Consider the following 19,879-nt stretch of genomic DNA (forward strand, 5'->3'; position numbering starts at 1 on the left):
TATGTGATTTTCTATGCATTCATATGGAGCATATGGCATTAAATGCAACTAAAGTGATGTCTGTATACTTACAGGACCTAATGCAAACATAAACCCCAAAAGCCAATTTCATGATCTAGATTTAGAATCGCATTTCATGCTAATAATTATTATAATAATAATGAAATTACAGACGTCTTATGGCATGGAAGAGAGGTGCATACAATGTGATGGCGAAGATTAAGAATGGCAGCAAAGTGTCCATTATGTCAGATGAATCAGATGAATCTATCAATAAGAGTGAGGACAGGGCAGAGAACATAGAGGAGAGCATTGATGTTGAGGTGAGTTTCACATGAAGATTCTTTCTGTAGCCATCTTCTTTATTTTCCAATCTAAATGCATGTCCATCTGTACAATGACTGGAATCTGCCATCAGACAGTATGGGGCCATCCATTAAGTATGTACGCAAAAATCTGGCAAAGCTTGGCCCCTCCCACCCCCCCGTACATATACATACTTTTTTACCCCCCACCAGCATAAATACACTTGATGCACCCCCCAGTTCTATAGAATGGACTGCATTTAATCCATGCAGAAATGATCAGGGATTAATAATAACGTGTTTTATAAAACAGGTAGTCCACCAATGTTGAATATCTGGCTGCATCAAAGAAATAAGCTGCATAACTTTAACAAATTTATCTAGTGTCCGCTAAAATTCAAATGCTGTCTGAACCCCAGTTGAACAGGTTACATATTAGACAATTTATTATCGAGGTTTCATCCTCTCCTCCTGTTTCCTATGTGTATGTATATTATCAGTAGACCCCACACACACATATGCAAGCGAATGCATTTGGGTTATCCCCCCCTCCATGCGTACATAGTAAATGGATAACCCTATGCTATAAGTTTATGATATAGGTGCTCTTTGTTTTATGGCTGTCTAATGCAGTCCTTGATAAGCCCATCATTAATAATAAGCTCACCCACCCCATTTTTAATCATTTGTAGCAAACATTATTTAGGATAGTTTCAACATATAATAATCCTGCCGCTCACTTTTAAGCAAACTTGTTAGCCTGGCCAATTGGTCTTGTCCAAGAAATACTGTAAATTAAAAAAAAGCACATCAACAACCTGATATGCTGGTTATATGTTAAACACATGTACTTGACAGTACTGTATATCAGTTTTCCATTTCCTGTCTGTCCCTATCTAACTCTAACCCTACCACACTATAAAGCAGCTCTTTATAGGGCATTCCCTTTGTAACACAAGTATGGTCATGAATTGCAAATTTTGGATAACTTTTTTTACTCTACCTCATTATTAGTGGATGTCACTTGTATAATACAGGTATAGTCAGTAATTGCAATTATGAGGTAACTTTGTTTTGTTTTTTACCCAGCCTCATTATAAAGATTTTTTCCCTTGATTAACACAAGTGTGATCATGAATTACAATTATGTGATAACTTTCTTTTACCCTACCTCATTATATAATGATGTCCCTTGTATAACACAAGTATGGTCATGAATTGCAGTTTTTGGTAACTTGCTTTACCCTTCCTATTGTGAGGTGATGCTCCTTATATAATAAAAGTATGCTCATTAATTGCAAATATGGGATAACTCAATTATTTAAACAACCTCATTATAAGGCAACCTCATTTTTAGCACAGTACTCATTTCTAGCTATCCTGAACAGTGTTATGGTTAGGGACTTTGCACTGCTGTGATCCCAGTTTCAATCCCAGAGCCAATGGTTTCTTATCCAAAGTTACTAATGGGCTCTTAAGACTTATAATACCCAAACCCCATACAAACCATTTGGAGTCATTGGCTGATTTCTTGGAGTTCCTGATTTAAAATATCAGAGATTTTAAGTATATGGGAATTGTGTGATAAGGTTAATTTCTTCTGGCTTCCCTTCCATATCGTCTGTCACTTTTTATATGTATAATAAGTTAATATCTGGGCAATTTCTATTTTACATTCATTATTATTGTTACAAGAAATATCAGAATATTTTTGTAATTTCATTATATCTAGGAGGAAAATGGCCGCACCTCTGTCCTAGAGGTTAGTGGAGTGGACATCAATGCAGACACTCCCAAACTGGACTTTGGTATTGCCCCTGGAGTATTCCGTCCACCACATCACAGGATCAAGACTAAGACCACTCACACCTGAATGATGACTGCATGCTGATGCAACTTTGGTTGACATAAAATAGAGATCTTTTTAGACTGATTTGCTTTAAGTTACTTTTTACATGTGTGAATATTCTTTGTTTTTGACATTACTGTATTGTGTAATGCCCATTCTTAATAATTTAAATTACCTTTTCATAAATGTATTTTGAATAATTACTTAACTTTAATAAGTGGTGATCAGAGAAATACACATTATGTAATTTTGCCTTCTGCTCTTTTTCCATTATATCATTAAAGTTCATGGGGCAACAAAAATTTAAAACTTAAATGATCAAATAAAGTAGTTTTGCATATTTTTGCATTATGTTATTTGTCATTCTTTCTTTGGAATCATGTTTTTTGATAATATCTTTTGTACAGGTTCTTGCAAAGAATGTTTTGAATGAACCACAACGAAATATTAACTTAAACAAGGGAGAATATCCATCTGTATCATGTGTGACAAGTTAAGGTTATATCCCCATCCACATTGTTAGCAGTTCAATCACTGTATAGCCAGGAATGTACTGATATGACATTACACCCAACACACACCTGTGTGATCAAGACTGTGCTGAGGTAACATTACACACAATACACACCGGTATGGCCAGGATTGTGCTGAGGTAACATTACACACAATACACACCCGTGTGGTCAAGATTGTGCTAAGGTAACATTACACCCAATGCATACCTGTATGGTCAAGATTGTGCTAAGGTAACATTACACCCAATCCAATGCATACCTGTATGGCCAGAATTGTGCTGAGGTAACTACACACAATACACACCTGTGTGGTCAAGACTGTGCTAACATAACATTACACCCAATACATGCCTGTATGGCCAGGATTGTGTTGAGGTAACATTACACACAATACACACCTGTGTGGTCAAGATTGTGCCAAGGTAACATTACACACAATACACACCTGTGTGGTCAAGATTGTGCTGAGGTTACATTACACACAATACACACCTGTGTGGTCAAGATCGTGCTAAGGTAACATTACACCCAATACATACCTGTATGACCAGGATTGTGCTGAGCTAATGTTACACACAATACACACCTCTGTGGTCAAGATTGTGCTGAGCTAACATTACACACAATACACACCAGTATGGCCAGGATTGTGCTAAGGTAACATTACACACAATACACACCTGTGTGGTCAAGATTGTGCTATGGTAACATTATACACAATACACACCTGTGTGGTAAAGATTTTGCTAAGGTAACATTACACCCAATGCATACCTGTATGCCAGGATTGTGCTAAGGTAACATTACACCCAATGCATACCTGTATGGCCAGGATTGTGCTGAGCTAACATTACACACAATACACATCTGTGTGGTCAAGATTGTGCTGAGGTAACATTACAAACAATACACACCAGTATGGCCAGGTTTTTGCTAAGGTAACATTACACACAATACACACCTGTGTGGTCAAGATTGTGCTAAGGTAACATTATACACAATACACACCTGTGTGGTAAAGATTGTGCTAAGGTAACATTACATCCAATGCATACCTGTATGGTCAAGATTGTGCTCAGGTAACATTACACCCAATCCATACCTGTATGGCCAGGATTGTGCTGAGCTAACATTACACACAATACACACCTGTGTGGTCAAGATTGTGCTAAGGTAACATTACACGCAATACACACCTGTGTGGTCAAGATTGTGTGAAGGTAACATTACACACATGTGTGGTAAATATTGTGTGAAGGTAACATTACACACAATACACACCTGTGTGGTAAAGATTGTGCTAAGGTAACATTACACACAATACACACTGGTATGGCCAGGATTGTGCTGAGGTGACATTACACACAGTACACACGTGTGTGGTCAAGATTGTGCTAAGGTAACATTACACACAATACACACATGTGTGGTCAAGATTGTGCATAGGTAACATTACACACAATACACACCTGTGTGGTAAAGATTGTGCAATGGTAACATTACACACAATACACACCTGTGTGGTAAAGATTGCGCGAAGGTAACATTACACACAATACACACCTGTGTGGTAAAGATTGTGCTAAGGTAACATTACACACAATACACACTGGTATGCCCAGGATTGTGCTGAGGTGACATTATGCACAAACCTGCAAAAGATGCAGGGTACTCATTTCATCATCATAATGAGGAAGAAGTGCTTATGGTGGTAATATCAAATGATATGAAACTTTTTATCCCTTTGGTGCATAATACAAGTGGATATAGTTAACACATAGTCATCTCTCAGTTTGTTATCTCTCTGTAATCCATCTGTCTGTCTGTAAACCATTTTGTTTCCAAAACAAGCTCTCAAGCTGTTGATGGTATTTCACCCAAAAGGTGTAATCATGTCAAACTAGTAATACTATTAGCATCCCTATTTCACTGACAGGGCACTAAAATGGATTGATGTCAAATGTCTGAAGATGTTATATGTACAAATAGAAAGAACTTAAATAGTCCTGTTATTTAATACCAGAAATGCTGAATATCATAGTAAAATGAGTAAAATTTCCATTTCCATTCATCTGGTATTTTCTTTTAGATTGTCCACTGTATTAGTTCATCTGCTAACTACTTCTGTTTTCAGCCTTGTATTTTGTGTGCCAGATAAGGACATCACATCTTTATTTGGAAACATAAACAGATCATAGTAAATATGGTATGCATTGAATAATATATTGTAGAATATCCATATATGGTACAACAAGCCTTATTAGTAAAATAAATTACTGTGAGAATCTTGTTTTATTTGTCATGGCTGACTTGGTACAGTTTAGATTAGAGATACCAATATAATTTACTTTATAAAGGCCTAATACCTTTTTCATCAGCCAGGAAAACATAACTACGTAGGTAGAAGACTTGAACCCAGGCCATCTCTTGGTGACATTAATTTTATTCGGGCCATTGCAAGGAATATGGTCACTTTGCATCCTCAACCTCATTAAAGCTGATGTCAAGCAAACTACTTAGAGTTACCTTTTGATGCTTATAATCTTTTGCGTTCACTATTTTTCTTCTTACCATGAAAGCTTAGCATTAGTATAAAATTGAGCTTATTTCAGTCATAAGAAGTAAAGAAATTGAAGAGGCTTAGCCAGAAGGTCCAAGCATAAGTAATATAAAAATTGAGAGTTAGTCACTATGGGGTAATGTTTGTAAAAAATCTTTGCCAAAGTTGTGCTTGTGATTAAGATGATTCTTGCTAAGAGGAGTAATGGGGGCCCCGAGTGGTCTAAAGCACTCACCGTTACGGATCACTGCCATCTCACCTCTGTCTGTGTGGTTCGAGTCCAAGGCTTGGCTAGCGTGGGTACGTGGGAAAGCCTGCCAGTAGCTTCTCATGGGTCAGTGGTTCTTCTCTGGGTTTTCCAGGCTTCTTCCTCCACCAGTTATACTGGCCGCCCTTTATAGCCTATCTTGTACTGAAAAATGGCGTTAAACCCTAGAACAGCAACAACAACTAAGAGTAGTAATGAAAATTGAGAGATGTTTTGTTGGAGGTTCCAATTCTGTTGTACTGAAATCAACATTGTGCTAAAAATAGACCTTGATGTCATTGCACCTGGCTGCAACCATATTGTTTTCAGACAAAGTATTGAGTGACTCATAGTAATAAAGATGCGTGCAGCCTTTGAAAATTTATAAATAAGTATGTTGTAGCGGAAACTCCCTCTGTTTAGCTATCTTGGGTCCTTTAGGATAGGTCTTTGTATTTGGAGTGATACCCCACTGACTGGCGCTCCATAGTGTGACAGATTTCTACCCCAGCAGAATACCATCTTATTCCTGGCTTCCTGTTGCCAAATGGGTCACTGAATCATCGACTGGTTGTTTTGTGGTTATCGACTGTGTTGGAGAGTCACAGATTCACTGTCTGGGTCTTCCTCTGGTTGCTGACTTGCTCGCAAAGTCGTCGACTGTGTCACTGACTTGATTGTAGAGTCGTCGACTAAGTTGCAGAGTTGCTGACCATGTCTTCCTCTGGTAGCAGAGTTGCCAACTGGATCACAGATTCGGCAATTGTATTACAGAGTTGCCGACTCAGTTGCAGGGTTGCCAACTGGGTCTTTCTCTGTTCGCTGACTTGGTCCTCGAGTGAGTCGTGATCGCTTGTTATTACTCGCTCAGGATCGAAAGAGAGAGAGAGAGACGACAGTGCGAAATGATGAGCGAAGAGAAACATTCAGTGAAAATATGTATTGTTGCAACATCTCAGCTTTCATATAGCGCCTGTTTTTTGGTCACGTGAAAGACCTTGTCCATACACTTTTCTAATTCCCTGGCCTGGCTGTCTCCTGTCTGACGAAATACAACCAAATGTATTTGCTTTGGCGGGTGATTATACCGCTTCCTAACACACCACCTACCAGCCACAGTTGGCACATATATATACCCAGGTGGAATCACATGACCCAAACTAAGATGCTAGATGACACAACAAAGCCTGCTAACATTTAAAATCATAATATAAACTTTCACGAAATGAAAATTACATTACAAAATGAAAATTACTGTCTATGTGGTTTTCTCCTTACAATATATTCTTCTAAAAAAATCAGTTATTTAATATGGGGATTACTAAGTGTTGTTGTTATGGTCCATGTACAAATTACTCAAGATACCAGAAAGATGTTGTTTATAATGATAATACTAAGACAAAGAATAAGAATAAATACAATAACAATTGCAGAAATAAACATGCACATATAGCAATAACTTGTATTACTTACATACCAGTGCAATTATGACAATAATAACAGGATTATTTGCATTAATAATAATAGTAATGCTACTAAATGATAATAGAAGCATTAGAACAATAAAAATAATAATATTAAAAAAATTGTAATTGGTGTAAATTTCAATATCAAAGTAATTTTTGGGTGTTTATGCAATGCTTTGTTGTTTCAAACTGTACAATATCTATAATTTTAAATATTTTTTGGTGTGTATAATGCATGTATAGATGAAAACATACTGCAATAGGCAGATAGTTCTGTTATTTACAACACTGCACACAAGATAGAATTGAAATTCCAAGCTATAAAATTAACAATACAAGAAATTTTATTTCATGATTGTAGCCTAGAAAACACAAAACACTAACTCTGGACGAGATATTATACGGACAAATGTAGCACCTGGTACATTGTTTTCAGTAAGAACAATATCACAGAAAATATCACAGGTAACAATTATGCTAGATTGTCTTGTTACAAAGCAAGTAAGTGGCTAATTTTAGGAACATTTGTCACTGCATGTGATGTATCACAGAGGTAAAATTTACAAACCCCATTGATGTTGCTGTAGTGGTTCTAGCCATGCTTCTGTAGTTTTCAGTTATGATAAAGTTACCGTAGCCATCCTTTTTAAACGTTATCCTACATAACTTAAGTAATAAAATAACTAAATCCAGATTTAGAGTCAAATACTTTTAATAAAATTTGGCAACCTTGTGACTGTTACCTTTACAGAGAGAATCATCGGTAAAGCCCATACCTTTACCTGGAAAAGGACATACTAACCCATGCAATTGTCATCCGATTGTACAAACAAGCTGTATTTACAAAACCATTGGAATGAATAATAAATAACAGGCACCTATGGTAGTTTCAATGCAACACTTCATTCAGACTTTTCATATGAGCTAAGATACAGTAGATGAACAGCGAACATCTTGTTTAACTTTAAATATGTATCACTTATGTTTTCATTTAGAAGTAACATATATACACCTTCTAGTTTAACTTGGAAAAGGCTAATGACACCACATGTGAGTATACAATAATGAATGGCTATTCAACATTGGTGTATGGGTCTGTGTACTTTTCGTGGTATCCATTTTGTTTTGAAGCAAATTTCAAAGTGGAGGGGAGCCATCTGAAAACTATCCTCAGCATATTGTTGTCTTTTCAACATAAAAATCAACATATTTAAATTGATTTAACTAAGAAGAGACGAATGCTTAGTACATGTATTCATATATTTAGATGTGCTTAAACAGAGTTACATGTACAAAATTGGTACAAGGAAATTATATCTCCAGACCAAACTGCTAGGACATCTTTTTAGTCATAAAGTTACTTTTCAGCCATGTGTTAGATAACTCACAGACAAATGCCCAAAAGCTATGGATTCAATTGAGTCATGCATACACATAATGTTGAGTAGATCAGATGGTCTTACTCCTGTTGTAGGGGATTTTAATAAGATTTAAACTGGACCATGGATCGACTGTGTACAGATCAGCTTGTAATGCCTACTTGCCGATTCTTGATCTGATGCACAATCAGGAACTTAGACTTTATCTTGGATCATATAGAACTTACAGTTCAGAAACCTCACTTAATCTCATACAAATGAAATTGGCTGCTTAGTACACTACCAAACTACACGCTAATAAATCTACTCCTACATATCATGTTGCTTTTTGAAAATGAAAATATTTTGGGATTTGGAAATTAAATTTCATTGCACATGTTGGCATTTAAATTCTTCATAATTTTCAAGCAATAAAACTCAGTGATGCCAATGCTACTAAATCTGTCAAAATACATGAAAATAATATTTGTTCCTTGCCATTTCAAATAGTCATCAAGAACTTCTCTGGTATTTCAGATGAAATTTCATGAAATCAGATCCTCCACTCGTAAGCACATGTCCCTGTATACAGCTACATGTACTTCAAAACATGACAAAATTACAGCTGTCAGTGCAACACCCCACATTGCTTCTCCTGCCAAATATTTGATAAAGCCTCCATTTTTTTGTCCAGATATTACAGACATTAAAATTTTTAAACTGTATCAAAATAATATCCTTTTAGATTCTCTCTCCACACTGTACACTTTGCTAAGTCTTAAATTTGGCAGACTGTTAATATCTCATTTCTTGAACATGATTTGCACATTTTCCAAATGAAAAATTCCACATACAGATTTAAAATATTATATAATCCTGCCTTATTTTAGCAAAATAATTGGAATGAAATCCCCATAAATATGCTTTGGAACATCAGTCTTTCATTGTTGAGTGGTATACCTTATACATGTAACAAATTGCTGAGATATGGTAGTACTTGTTATAAGACATGCATATATAACCTTGATCAGAACAAATACCTTGCCTAACAGTGGAACACGTTCTTGTTGAGTGTGTTGACTTCTACCCTATGACACAGAATCTCGTTGATGAGAACTTGGCTGAGAAACTAAAGAATCATGTACCATCAGGGAAAATCTGGGACATTTTGAGGAAATGCTGCATATGTAAAAGAAAATTTGACCCCATATTTTAAGGATTTTATATATTTTCTTCTTCAATTTATATCAATTTAAATAATGTTAACATTTTCACTTTTCAACCTGTTGTATTATGGTACTACATGTTTACCATTATTTGAAAGAATTGTCCTTCTTAAGTTATTTTTGGCATTTCTTTCTTTTTTAATACATTTCTTAAAATTTTAAATCAGCACCAATATTGCCATGATTCCGTTTAAGTATCACTAAAGCTATAGATGCATGCATGCATGCATACGTATGTAGGTACGTACATACATACATACATATGATCTGCCAAACCAGGTGGTATCTCAGTCAAGATAATTATACTGCATATCATAATTGATTTGTACGTACAGAATCTGATCATGAATGGCTGTTAGTCTTCCAAATCAGTGGTTTTTCAAATAGGACTTTCAGTAGTCATAGTAATACTAGTAATAAAATAATGATTAAATTTGTTCAAGCTTCGTAGAACTTAGAGGAATGCTCCTTCGAAACTGTCCCTCTCCATTTCATATACAGACCATTGGAGAAATTCAATAATGAAACTGGCATTATTCATTTTTTTCTGTTATGTCACTTGGTGGGGAAGATTTGCTCAAGAAGTGAAAAAAAATTAGTTTATTCTTCAATTTAAACCCTGTATTGAAGATGATAACTTGGTGGAAAACAGGTTTGTATTCAGACTCCAAATTATGATAATGATTAATTCTTTATCGTACAAAGTTATATTAATAGTATTTGCATGCTTATTTCAACCTTGACCCTGATTAGTTTGCTACTGCATCGTAAAGACATTTTGCACTGCATCAATCTTTATGACAAAAATTTATTTTAGAGAAAAATGTGTTCTTACTAATTTTTAAAAGTCATCAATTATATTTCTGATGATTCTGCAGTGGTGATTAATATTAGTGGTTATGACTTCCAATCTTTGATTATTTTGGTGGAAAATCTGCATTTGTAACTGTCAATTCTTGTGTATGGTATCAGATAATATTTATAATGATTTATACTGGTTCTTTCTGGTTTAATTAAGTTGTAGCCGGATATTTTCATTTTGTTTATTAAACCTTTGTAGAAAAATAGTAATCTATTTTCCAGTCTATTTTGTATTAATAGTTTCGAAAACAAGTTATTTAGTACTGAGGACATACTTCCAGGGATATAGTCATAATTGGATGTAACAAACTTGACTACTTGGTTTTGGATCCAGGAATGGAATCCCAGACTGCAAGGAAATTCTAAAATGGGTTTAACTAAACCTTAAAATTTTTTTTGCATTTTTGGCCAAGATACAAAATTAAATAATAATAGGCCTAAAGTATGATTTGCTTTGGTGCATAATTCATGAATTCTTGAATTTGAAGGTTCCATCACAGATCACTAGCAAATGTGACATCTAAATATTTTATTTGATTGAGATTTTCCAAAGAAGTATCTACCAGTGAATAGACATTCTAGTTTTATGGCATTTTTTCTTCTTGTAATTTGCATTTAGTTGCATTGTTTTGGGTGGAATCGAAACCTTTTTTTTAATGCCCACCATTGTCCTAGTTCTATTAGTATTATTTATAATATATTGGTATTCTATTGTGTTTTGATTGATCTGTATTATAAGTCTTCCAATCAATATCAGGCATGATGTGCAAGAACATGCACATGATAAATCTTTGTTAAATCTCAAAGAAATTAGCGGGTCATGGCATTAATTTTAATAGTGAATGTTACGTCTGATTATGAGATTTTGCTGAAGAAAGTGTTTAAACGTTAACGTCTGTTCCCACTTTCTCTAAGAGCATTAAAGCATTCAGCTTGATTTGGTCTCAGAATCCACGTCAGCTGAGTTTTTGGAAATGCCTTACCTAGTCGATGAAACATTGCACTTTCCCTGTTATGCAGATGCGGCTGCTATTGTACCGTAAGATCATAACGACCTTTTTATGAAAAGACAAGTCAGAGATACTCGTTCAATTTATAAATCATGCTGTTCATACATTATTTCATTCACTTAAGTATTAAAGATTTATTTCTATTGGCAACAGTGTACATTAGTATATATTGCCTTTGGACATTTTAGCAAATCTGATAAAAATGATGAAGTTTTAATTTCTATAGCAACTTTTCAACATTACATTTTGTGAACCACTTTGCAAACTTTGTATGCAAGATACATGAATAAAATGTATATACTCCTTGTACATGTACGTTGAAAAATGCTTGTTACGAATTTTATATCAGTGATTTGTTTCATTTACCAAATTTAAATGGTTAACTTATGAGTTGCAATATATATATATATATATATATATATATATATATATATATATATTCGACGATATCAGGGTGTAGAATCTCATCGAATGAAAACAAATATCACGTCTTATGTATAACAATCAGATCTGAAAGTTGGGTTGGTAGAAAAAACTCCTTTTATTTGAATAATACAAGCTTTGTTGCTTTTGATAATTGCCCAATGAACTATTCTGCTTTGTATTTACACTACAAGCCATCAATCCAGATGTTAATTAGTCTACGGAGAGCGTCATTAAATTCTGACGTTCTAAATTGGTACACCTTCTGTTAATACGGTATTCCCTCTCAATGTTAGTGTGAGGTCACATGACATTAACAGTTGTAATTTATTGATAGAGCAGCTAATACTTGTAGCTACAGGGATGACGACAGTGAAGATGACTACTGGTTGCTCCTGCTTGTTTTCATCACTTCATTTCCTTGTACTACTGCTACAACCGGATTGAGAAGAAATAAGATGATGAGGATGATTGCTTCTATTGTTCCAATCAATCACTTCTCTCTCTCTCTCTCTCTCTCTCTCTCTCTCTCTCTCTCTCTCTCTCTCTCTGTGCCAGGTTACCACATCTGCTACTAGCAATAATCTTCGATGCAAACTTTTATGTATGTCAGATATTTATGCCTATTGCAGTCCCATTCCTCATGTTAGCATAGGAAGTAGGGACCTGTTTTAACTAGTTTAATAGTTACTTTTATCCAGTTCATATGCGTTTTCTTAGATTTATTACCAGAAGTAAATTCCGGGTTTATTTTGTGGATGTAATGTTTAAACCATCACTCGCTGTGGTCAGGAAACTGCTTCAAACGACATTTAAACCTACAGCTACTGCAGCGGTAATATGTGCAGAAAGAATGTTTATGTTACTCAGCGGACATGGAGTTGGCACAGATGTTAATAATTATTATTGCTATATTACACCAATTTTCAGTTATGTGATCATCTTTTAGAAAGTAGTTAAAGTTCATAATTTCCTTACACTGTCAACTGTTAGAAAATGGTCATCCTGTACGTTAATAAATTGACTTGGCTTTGATTACATTAGTACAAAGCACATACATAACCTCATCCGTCAAACCCGAAAAAATTATAAACGACGTCAACAGACATTCAAAAATTTCATCTATAGATATTAGTTGTTTAGGATGTTCAAGATTTACAAAATTGATAAACGAGTCATTAAAGAGAGTGACCATTGGGAAAAGTCATTCAGAAGGTCACAAATATATGTAGTTACTAGTGAAAGAAAGGTTTTTTCGGTGTAGGTTTGTCGTTAACTAATGAGAAAAATGTTATTTTTCCATGAAATGCAATCCGCTTTTTGCAGTTTTATTTTAAAAATGCAATATTATTTGAAGTTAACTCATTTCACCTGTCCATTTGTAGGCATCTTAAAGCTTGTCAGCTTATCAGTATGCCTACTACATAAGACGTCACGGATGTAAAGATTGTAATGGGGTGGGGGTAGCTGACCACGATCACCGTTCAGTTGCTTCTTGCGGTATTCAGTGTACAAGAGCTTCAATGCTCACCCTTATCCAGCTGCTATATTTTATTATTGCTTGATATATCTTAATATGTCACATTTGCAATACATTTAATCCCTAAACGCTCAAGTGTCCAGCAAAGTCTCGCTGGAAACTGCCTTATCTGACCATGCTTTTCACTTTTACTTAGGCAGCGGCGGTTTTAGAGCAACGGCCCTCCAATATCTAATTCTTGTATCATAGAAGAAATACTGTGAAATATTCACAGAAAAATACAGGTTTGTTTTATTTGCCAAAGAATAATCTCTATTTTGAAAATACAAACAGAAAATTTTTAATTTAAAGGCAGATTTAGTAATAATAAACGTAACACAAAAAACTTTCGCCCCGCCCCCCGCGCCCCTTGCGGGCCCTGTCATAATTGGTGTATGGAGTTCTATCCAAGTCCAGTAAAATAATACTGTCTTCTCCTCTACTCTAAGGAAAACAATTGCTCTTCTTATGAGAGTATTTTCCTTATATTATCGGATGAAAAATGGCTATATTTATAAACAACGCGCCAGTATGAAAAAGAATCAAGTTTGCTTGAAGGATATTTTAGTCCATTCCTCGCTGAATTAAACAGTTGGCTCCTCATAGCTTCAAATTTTAAATCGTCCAAAGATGTTAATTCGCTTGAAGGAATGCAACAATTCTTAATAAAGAACATTTTACTTATTATAGGTTTAAACTTGTCACGTAGACATTTCGTATGTAATTAAAAGTAATACGTACAATATCAAGAGGTGCGTTTAGTGTTTGTTATTTAGTACCATATCTACCCAACCCCTTCTTCCATTTAGTTAATAACACGCAAGTAATTCAACAATAAATAAATCGATCCAGCTGTACAGCTATGTAGCCATGTTTAATAAGTTAACTGGACAATGGGCAAAGGTCAGATTTAAATAGTTCCTGAGTAGCACTGATCACCTTACATAGCGCCCAAAAGAAACATTATATAGAAATGCCATCTTAAATCAGCAACAGTATTACAATGGTTTAATTACAGGCAGGATTTAGCCGTATTAATATGACAACCTAAGTGTTATGGTGATCACATTTGAACCTCTTCATCGAATCCAAAAGTGAATTTTACTTTCATAACTGCTAATGATACGGCTACAGTATGGAATAAAACGAAGAGACTTGAGGATGGCAATTTTGTTAACATTTAGTTTGAAAATAATCTGTGTGGGGAAAAGCAACATTTCGCACAGGCTACAGATCGACAGGTTCGTTTTGTTTTTACACAATTTGGACGGCAAGAAAATACTATTTTAAATTGGAGTTTATTCCACCATACACCGAAAAATATAGAAAAACAACAAAAAATTGAAGGTTAGTTCATCAGCTATTGACTTATTAAAATCATTGTTGTACACTACTACCTCTGTTTCGAATACAAATTGTCATGCAATTTATTCTTAAGATTTGATCTCAAACGAAAATATAACTGGAATTTTGCGTCGTAATGGTTCCTTCAATTAGATATGAAGAGCCGTGATTGTTAATTACATTGTCAATCACAAAAGAAACATTAGTTTGGTCAATGCAAGAGGAGTGCGTTTTATACTAACCTTTATCTTGTGCACCAAATACATTTGCAATTTATGTTCTCTTAGTTTTAAGGTTACTAATTTAGTGGTCTTATTTGAAGAAATAAAAGCGATATAACTGTCCAGACAGTGGAGAACGAAACTCAAAACCTGAAAGATATAATAAATCGTTGCACACATGTTTGTAAACCGGCGAGCTAGAAGAAAAATGTTGAACCAAATATTGTTTTCATTGATTGCTACGCATCATCGTAATACTCCATGGAGACTTGTAAAAAAACTAGTAAAGTCATTTCTTTCTTGCATTTGTAGCATGTGGTTTAAACTATAACATGAAATTCGTATAGATATGTTGACGAAACACACATACACACACACACATTATTAAATTAATTCTACGATGAACTCCAAATTATACAATTCAGTATTTAAAAAACATCGAAGTACAAATTAAAATTCCATTATTGCGAATCTTGACGTTTAAAATGAAAATATTTTGAAAAGATATTTACCCCAAGAACTATGAAAAATGCTTGAAGGTATAAGTCGACTTCTGACTCGCTTATCTCGTATAAAAATAGAACTTTAGATTTATAAGGATTGTAATATTAAACGACAAGGTAACAATTGCTAAGCACTACGGAATTTCGTTAACATGAGATGACCATCGTCCAGGTGGAGTTGAAACTGAATCAGTAACTAAAGGAATCGGTAAATGCTTACCTTTCCATACAACGTCATGCTATTCATGATAAATAAGAAACAGTACATCACCAATAATTGCAATGCACATTAAAACAACACGTATAGTACATGGCAAATTATTTTTCGATTGTCTCGCACTTCTTTGCCCATGTTGTACTTAGTAGTTAGTTCCATATGTTATTGTTTATCTCTTTTAAAATGATCCACCTTTCATTTATATAATGATTATATAATTCTTTTAACGGATTTAAAATATAACAGAAAAGGGAATATTGTAGGAAAGGGCTTTTCACCTGAAGCGGTTGTTGGCATTTCGGCTTACCACTATGTTCGACGCTGGAAGAAATATAGATATGCAGCAAGGGACCTCAAAAAATGCAAGAAATAACTTTTCCTTCCCTTCTCCAATATTGTGTGGTGAAAAACTGCGACTTAAAGAAGTCTGCGAATAACACATTATCGCATACATTGACACACTCGAACTTTAACTTTGAACAAGACTGTAACTCTATGTCCACATTGAATAAGTTTTCAAAACTAGACATTGTCACATTATAAGTGTTCTGAGTTTTTTGCAAGCACACCCATCTTATCTATTTGTGATCAATAAGTGTGTATCTTGACTTTACCTGATTTCAACAATACAAAGCGCGTGCGCATTAATGCGATTTTCGCTTTTATTCCTTAATTCTTTATACCAGATATCGTTAAACCCAACGGATGAAAGATTTAGCCAAAACAGACGATATTACACAGCAATATAGAAGCGACTGATTATAAATGCCATTACGGAGAGTGTGACTGAGGGTCATAAATTCAATCCATTATCAGTTAAGAAAAGATGCCTTTGATGTACGTTTGCCATAACCTAATTAGAAATATTTATTTTTTTCATGTCATGCATGCAATGCTTCTTAATTTCTTTATTAAAGCTGCGATATTGCGTGTGACAGACAGATTTCTCCTGTCAACTTTGATATCACTCATAAAGCTTGGCAGCTTTCGAAGTTATACCCACTGACAAGATTTTCTCTTTCTGTATTTTCTCGCAAAAAAAATCATCTATAAAATAGCGATCATTTGTATTGCCCTCCCAGCATATTTTGCAATGATGCGAATATTGGTTGTCTTTAAATTTAATCTTGCCTGGAACGACATAAAATACCTCATGGAAATTACAGCAAACACAATAAAATAACTTCTATCTCTGTTTGTGTGGTTCTTTGGATAAGAATTAAGAACTGCAGTAAATAATTTATAGGGCAGTCAGAGGAACTACAATTTGGTCAGTGCAAAGCTAGTGCGTTGTTGAAGAGGAACTACAGTTTGGTCAGTGCAAAGCTAGTGCGTTATTGAAGAGGAACTACAATTTGGTCAGTTCAAAGCTAGTGCGTTATTGAAGAGGAACTACAGTTTGGTCAGTGCAAAGCTAGTGCGTTATTGAAGAGGAACTAGTTTGGTCAGTGCTAAGCTAGTGCGTTATTGAAGAGGAAATACAGTTTGGTCCGTGCTAAGCTAGTACGTTATTGACTTTCTAATCAAGTGAACAATATTAATTATATAATTATAAATTCAACTCTGATCAGCTAGAACATAAGTTCATGTTAGTTCATAATTTAATAATCAACCTATTGCTGTCATTTTGTTTAAACACGCATATGCTTCAGTCAAGATAAGGCTAAGAGGAACTAAAAATAAAATGCTGATTAAACCTTTATTTCCCACTTGTGTTGTCAATAACATGAAGAAAAACCAGCTGAAATGCTCAATTTACTACCGTTCAGCTCTGCTGGTTTGGTAAGCACCTTCTTCAATAACTTTATTAGGCTGCTAACCAACGGAAGGAGCTTGGTCGATTATTTGTTATTGTCATTCGCATTGTCAGGGTACTTGAACTAGTGTAGTGTATTCAAATTTACTCTGAGCTTTCTGACGACGGACCATTGGATGTTGTGATCAAAATACTAGATATATGTAAGATAACAGAAACATAGGTATTGAATTGAAAATTGATAACAATAACGCCAAAATTGAACTGTGGACGATAGCAAAATCATACTTTCTGGTAATATTTACTTGATAAATGGATGTAGCGAATAACCTTAATAAGCTTGATATTATTGTCCTCGCCCTGATCATTTCGACGAAACTGTCAATGGTTTAATTAACTATTACTTGATTGTTCACATACTGTTTGGTACAAAGACCTTTACAGGTTTTAACAAGGAGGATCATAGGCAGTGCCTGGAGTGATGACAACTAAAAATGATTTTAAAAATATGTGCAAATAATTGTACTGGAAATAAAACAATACGAAAGAGTCTCCACGATATGAGATGCAAAATGAGCTCCAGTTACATTAGAAAGAGTTGCCTAAAATAAATATGAGACTTAAGCAATAAATTACAATGTTTATGATTTTTTACAATATTTTAGGAATGTTTATTCTAATATTGATCAAAACGTGTACTTTTAATGTATTTTTTACCCAACTGCCAAAAATAATTACGATAATCTGCAGAAAACTCGCACATAACGCATGAGAAAACAAGTGGAATTTGTGAAACCCTATCGGATACGAATTTTTGCTTAGTTTACTTATCCAGGTCCAGTACTGCTAAAAAAATAATTAGATAATATTTAATCCGATGAATGTCTTGAAAAGGGACCTTTATTATGGACATTTTTTACTAACATTCATCTGTAGCCAATTTCACTGTTGCCTTTGTATGTTATATTCCAATTATGGTGAAACAAAATTGTAATAAAAAGTTTTAATTTTATTATAAAGTTTGTAACCTTGCAAGCAGCAAACGTAAAAATATTTAACATTGAAGATGACGGTTTCAGTTTTGAACTTTATAATTTTGAACAAATTTTCGACAAAACTGTTCTATGTGATGTCATTTATTACCAAAACTAGCCTAAATTACCTGGAATATTCATGGACCTGGCTACACTCATAACAGTAATTTCTGACCGAAAGTCAGCATAGTAAAAGACGTTGCCTTTAAATGTTTCTCCTAGGAATGGAACCTAATTTCAGATCCAACACAGGCAAAGAAAAATCACGTGTTGAACTTTGGTATGTAACCAATGCATAACTAATGGAATAAAGAATAGCATGCAAATATAAAAATTTCGTTTCTTTCGTTGAGTTTTCTCTCACTTTTATGATGATATTTCATATTGGAAGGTATTGTAACAATCCAAGAGGTTTTACTGACCGAGTGATGTCAAACCCTGGCGCGATTCCGCTAGAAGTCATAGATTTCTCTTAATTCCAAAGAACTCTGTACAACTACTTTTGTAAACTGGAAAGTCCAACGTGTCCATTCTATAAATAATTTTACTCTAATTAATACAAGATCACAGATCACAGATCTTCCAGAATTGTCTATCAATCGCACAACTACATGGTTTCTCTTCATTAACTTTTAGTAATTTACCGTTAGCATGAATACTCTATCAAGTATAACTATAGCTCTACAGAAGCACTAAGCTTCGTACAAACATGTATAGACCAAAAATGGCAAGATTTTTGGAACTCCTCCACAAAAGGTAAAAAGCACCATGAAACCCAAAAAACGGTAGATAAGAACATACAGCTACCTAAGGGTACCTATTTAGAACAGAAAACCATAAACAGGATAATAACTGGAAAATCTAAACTAGCAAGCAGTTTTGGAAGGTTTATAGGACCCAAACCAGCAATCACTAACTGCTTTAACTGCCACACCACCGAAGATCTACACCACGTATTCAATATATGCCCAAAATATCAACCCGCTAGGAAAATATTTATCAAAAACCAAAAAAGAGATTGGATCACCACACACATACCCAGAGTTCCTTATGGACTATAATAAAAATAAACAATCAGCATATAAAAATATAAATAAATTCATAGACTCAGCAGGACTTAGAAACAAAATATAATTACTATCCCCACAAAACCAAAAGACCCAGTAACTAGCTAAATAAATTTAGAAGCCCCCACACAAAAACCCATAACATATAATTCAATTTTATAAAAAATATTAATAAATAATTCACTTACGAAGCACCTATCAAAAACTAAGGAAACCGCAAAATCGGATGTCCTTAACCAACCGAGTAATCAGCTAGGACTCCGGTCCTAGATGTCCTTAACGAACCGTGTAATCGGCTCGGACTCCGGTCTCTTGCTAAATAAAGCATATATAACATACAATCTCTAAAAACATCAATAAATAAATAACTTAAAGAGGCAATATTTAAAATCTTATAA

The 19,879-nt window shown here is 34.5% G+C and overlaps 1 protein-coding gene across 1 annotated transcript in view; it reads left to right on the top strand.

Moving 5' to 3' along the window:
* The window catches only part of LOC149785132 (uncharacterized), a 181,819-nt gene extending 179,325 nt beyond the window's left edge, over positions 1 to 2,494 (top strand). The window contains exons 71-72 of the mRNA XM_089978894.1: positions 173 to 323; positions 2,038 to 2,494. Coding sequence (XP_089835020.1) covers positions 173 to 323; positions 2,038 to 2,178 — 292 coding nt within the window. The 3' untranslated portion in view covers positions 2,179 to 2,494. The remainder of the gene's footprint in view (positions 1 to 172; positions 324 to 2,037) is intronic.
* Positions 2,495 to 19,879: the final 17,385 nt, after the last annotated feature.

This window comes from Sinohyriopsis cumingii, chromosome 13 (genome assembly GCF_028554795.1).
Source record: "Sinohyriopsis cumingii isolate HCF-2022 chromosome 13, ASM2855479v2, whole genome shotgun sequence".
Lineage (NCBI taxonomy): Eukaryota > Metazoa > Mollusca > Bivalvia > Unionida > Unionidae > Sinohyriopsis > Sinohyriopsis cumingii.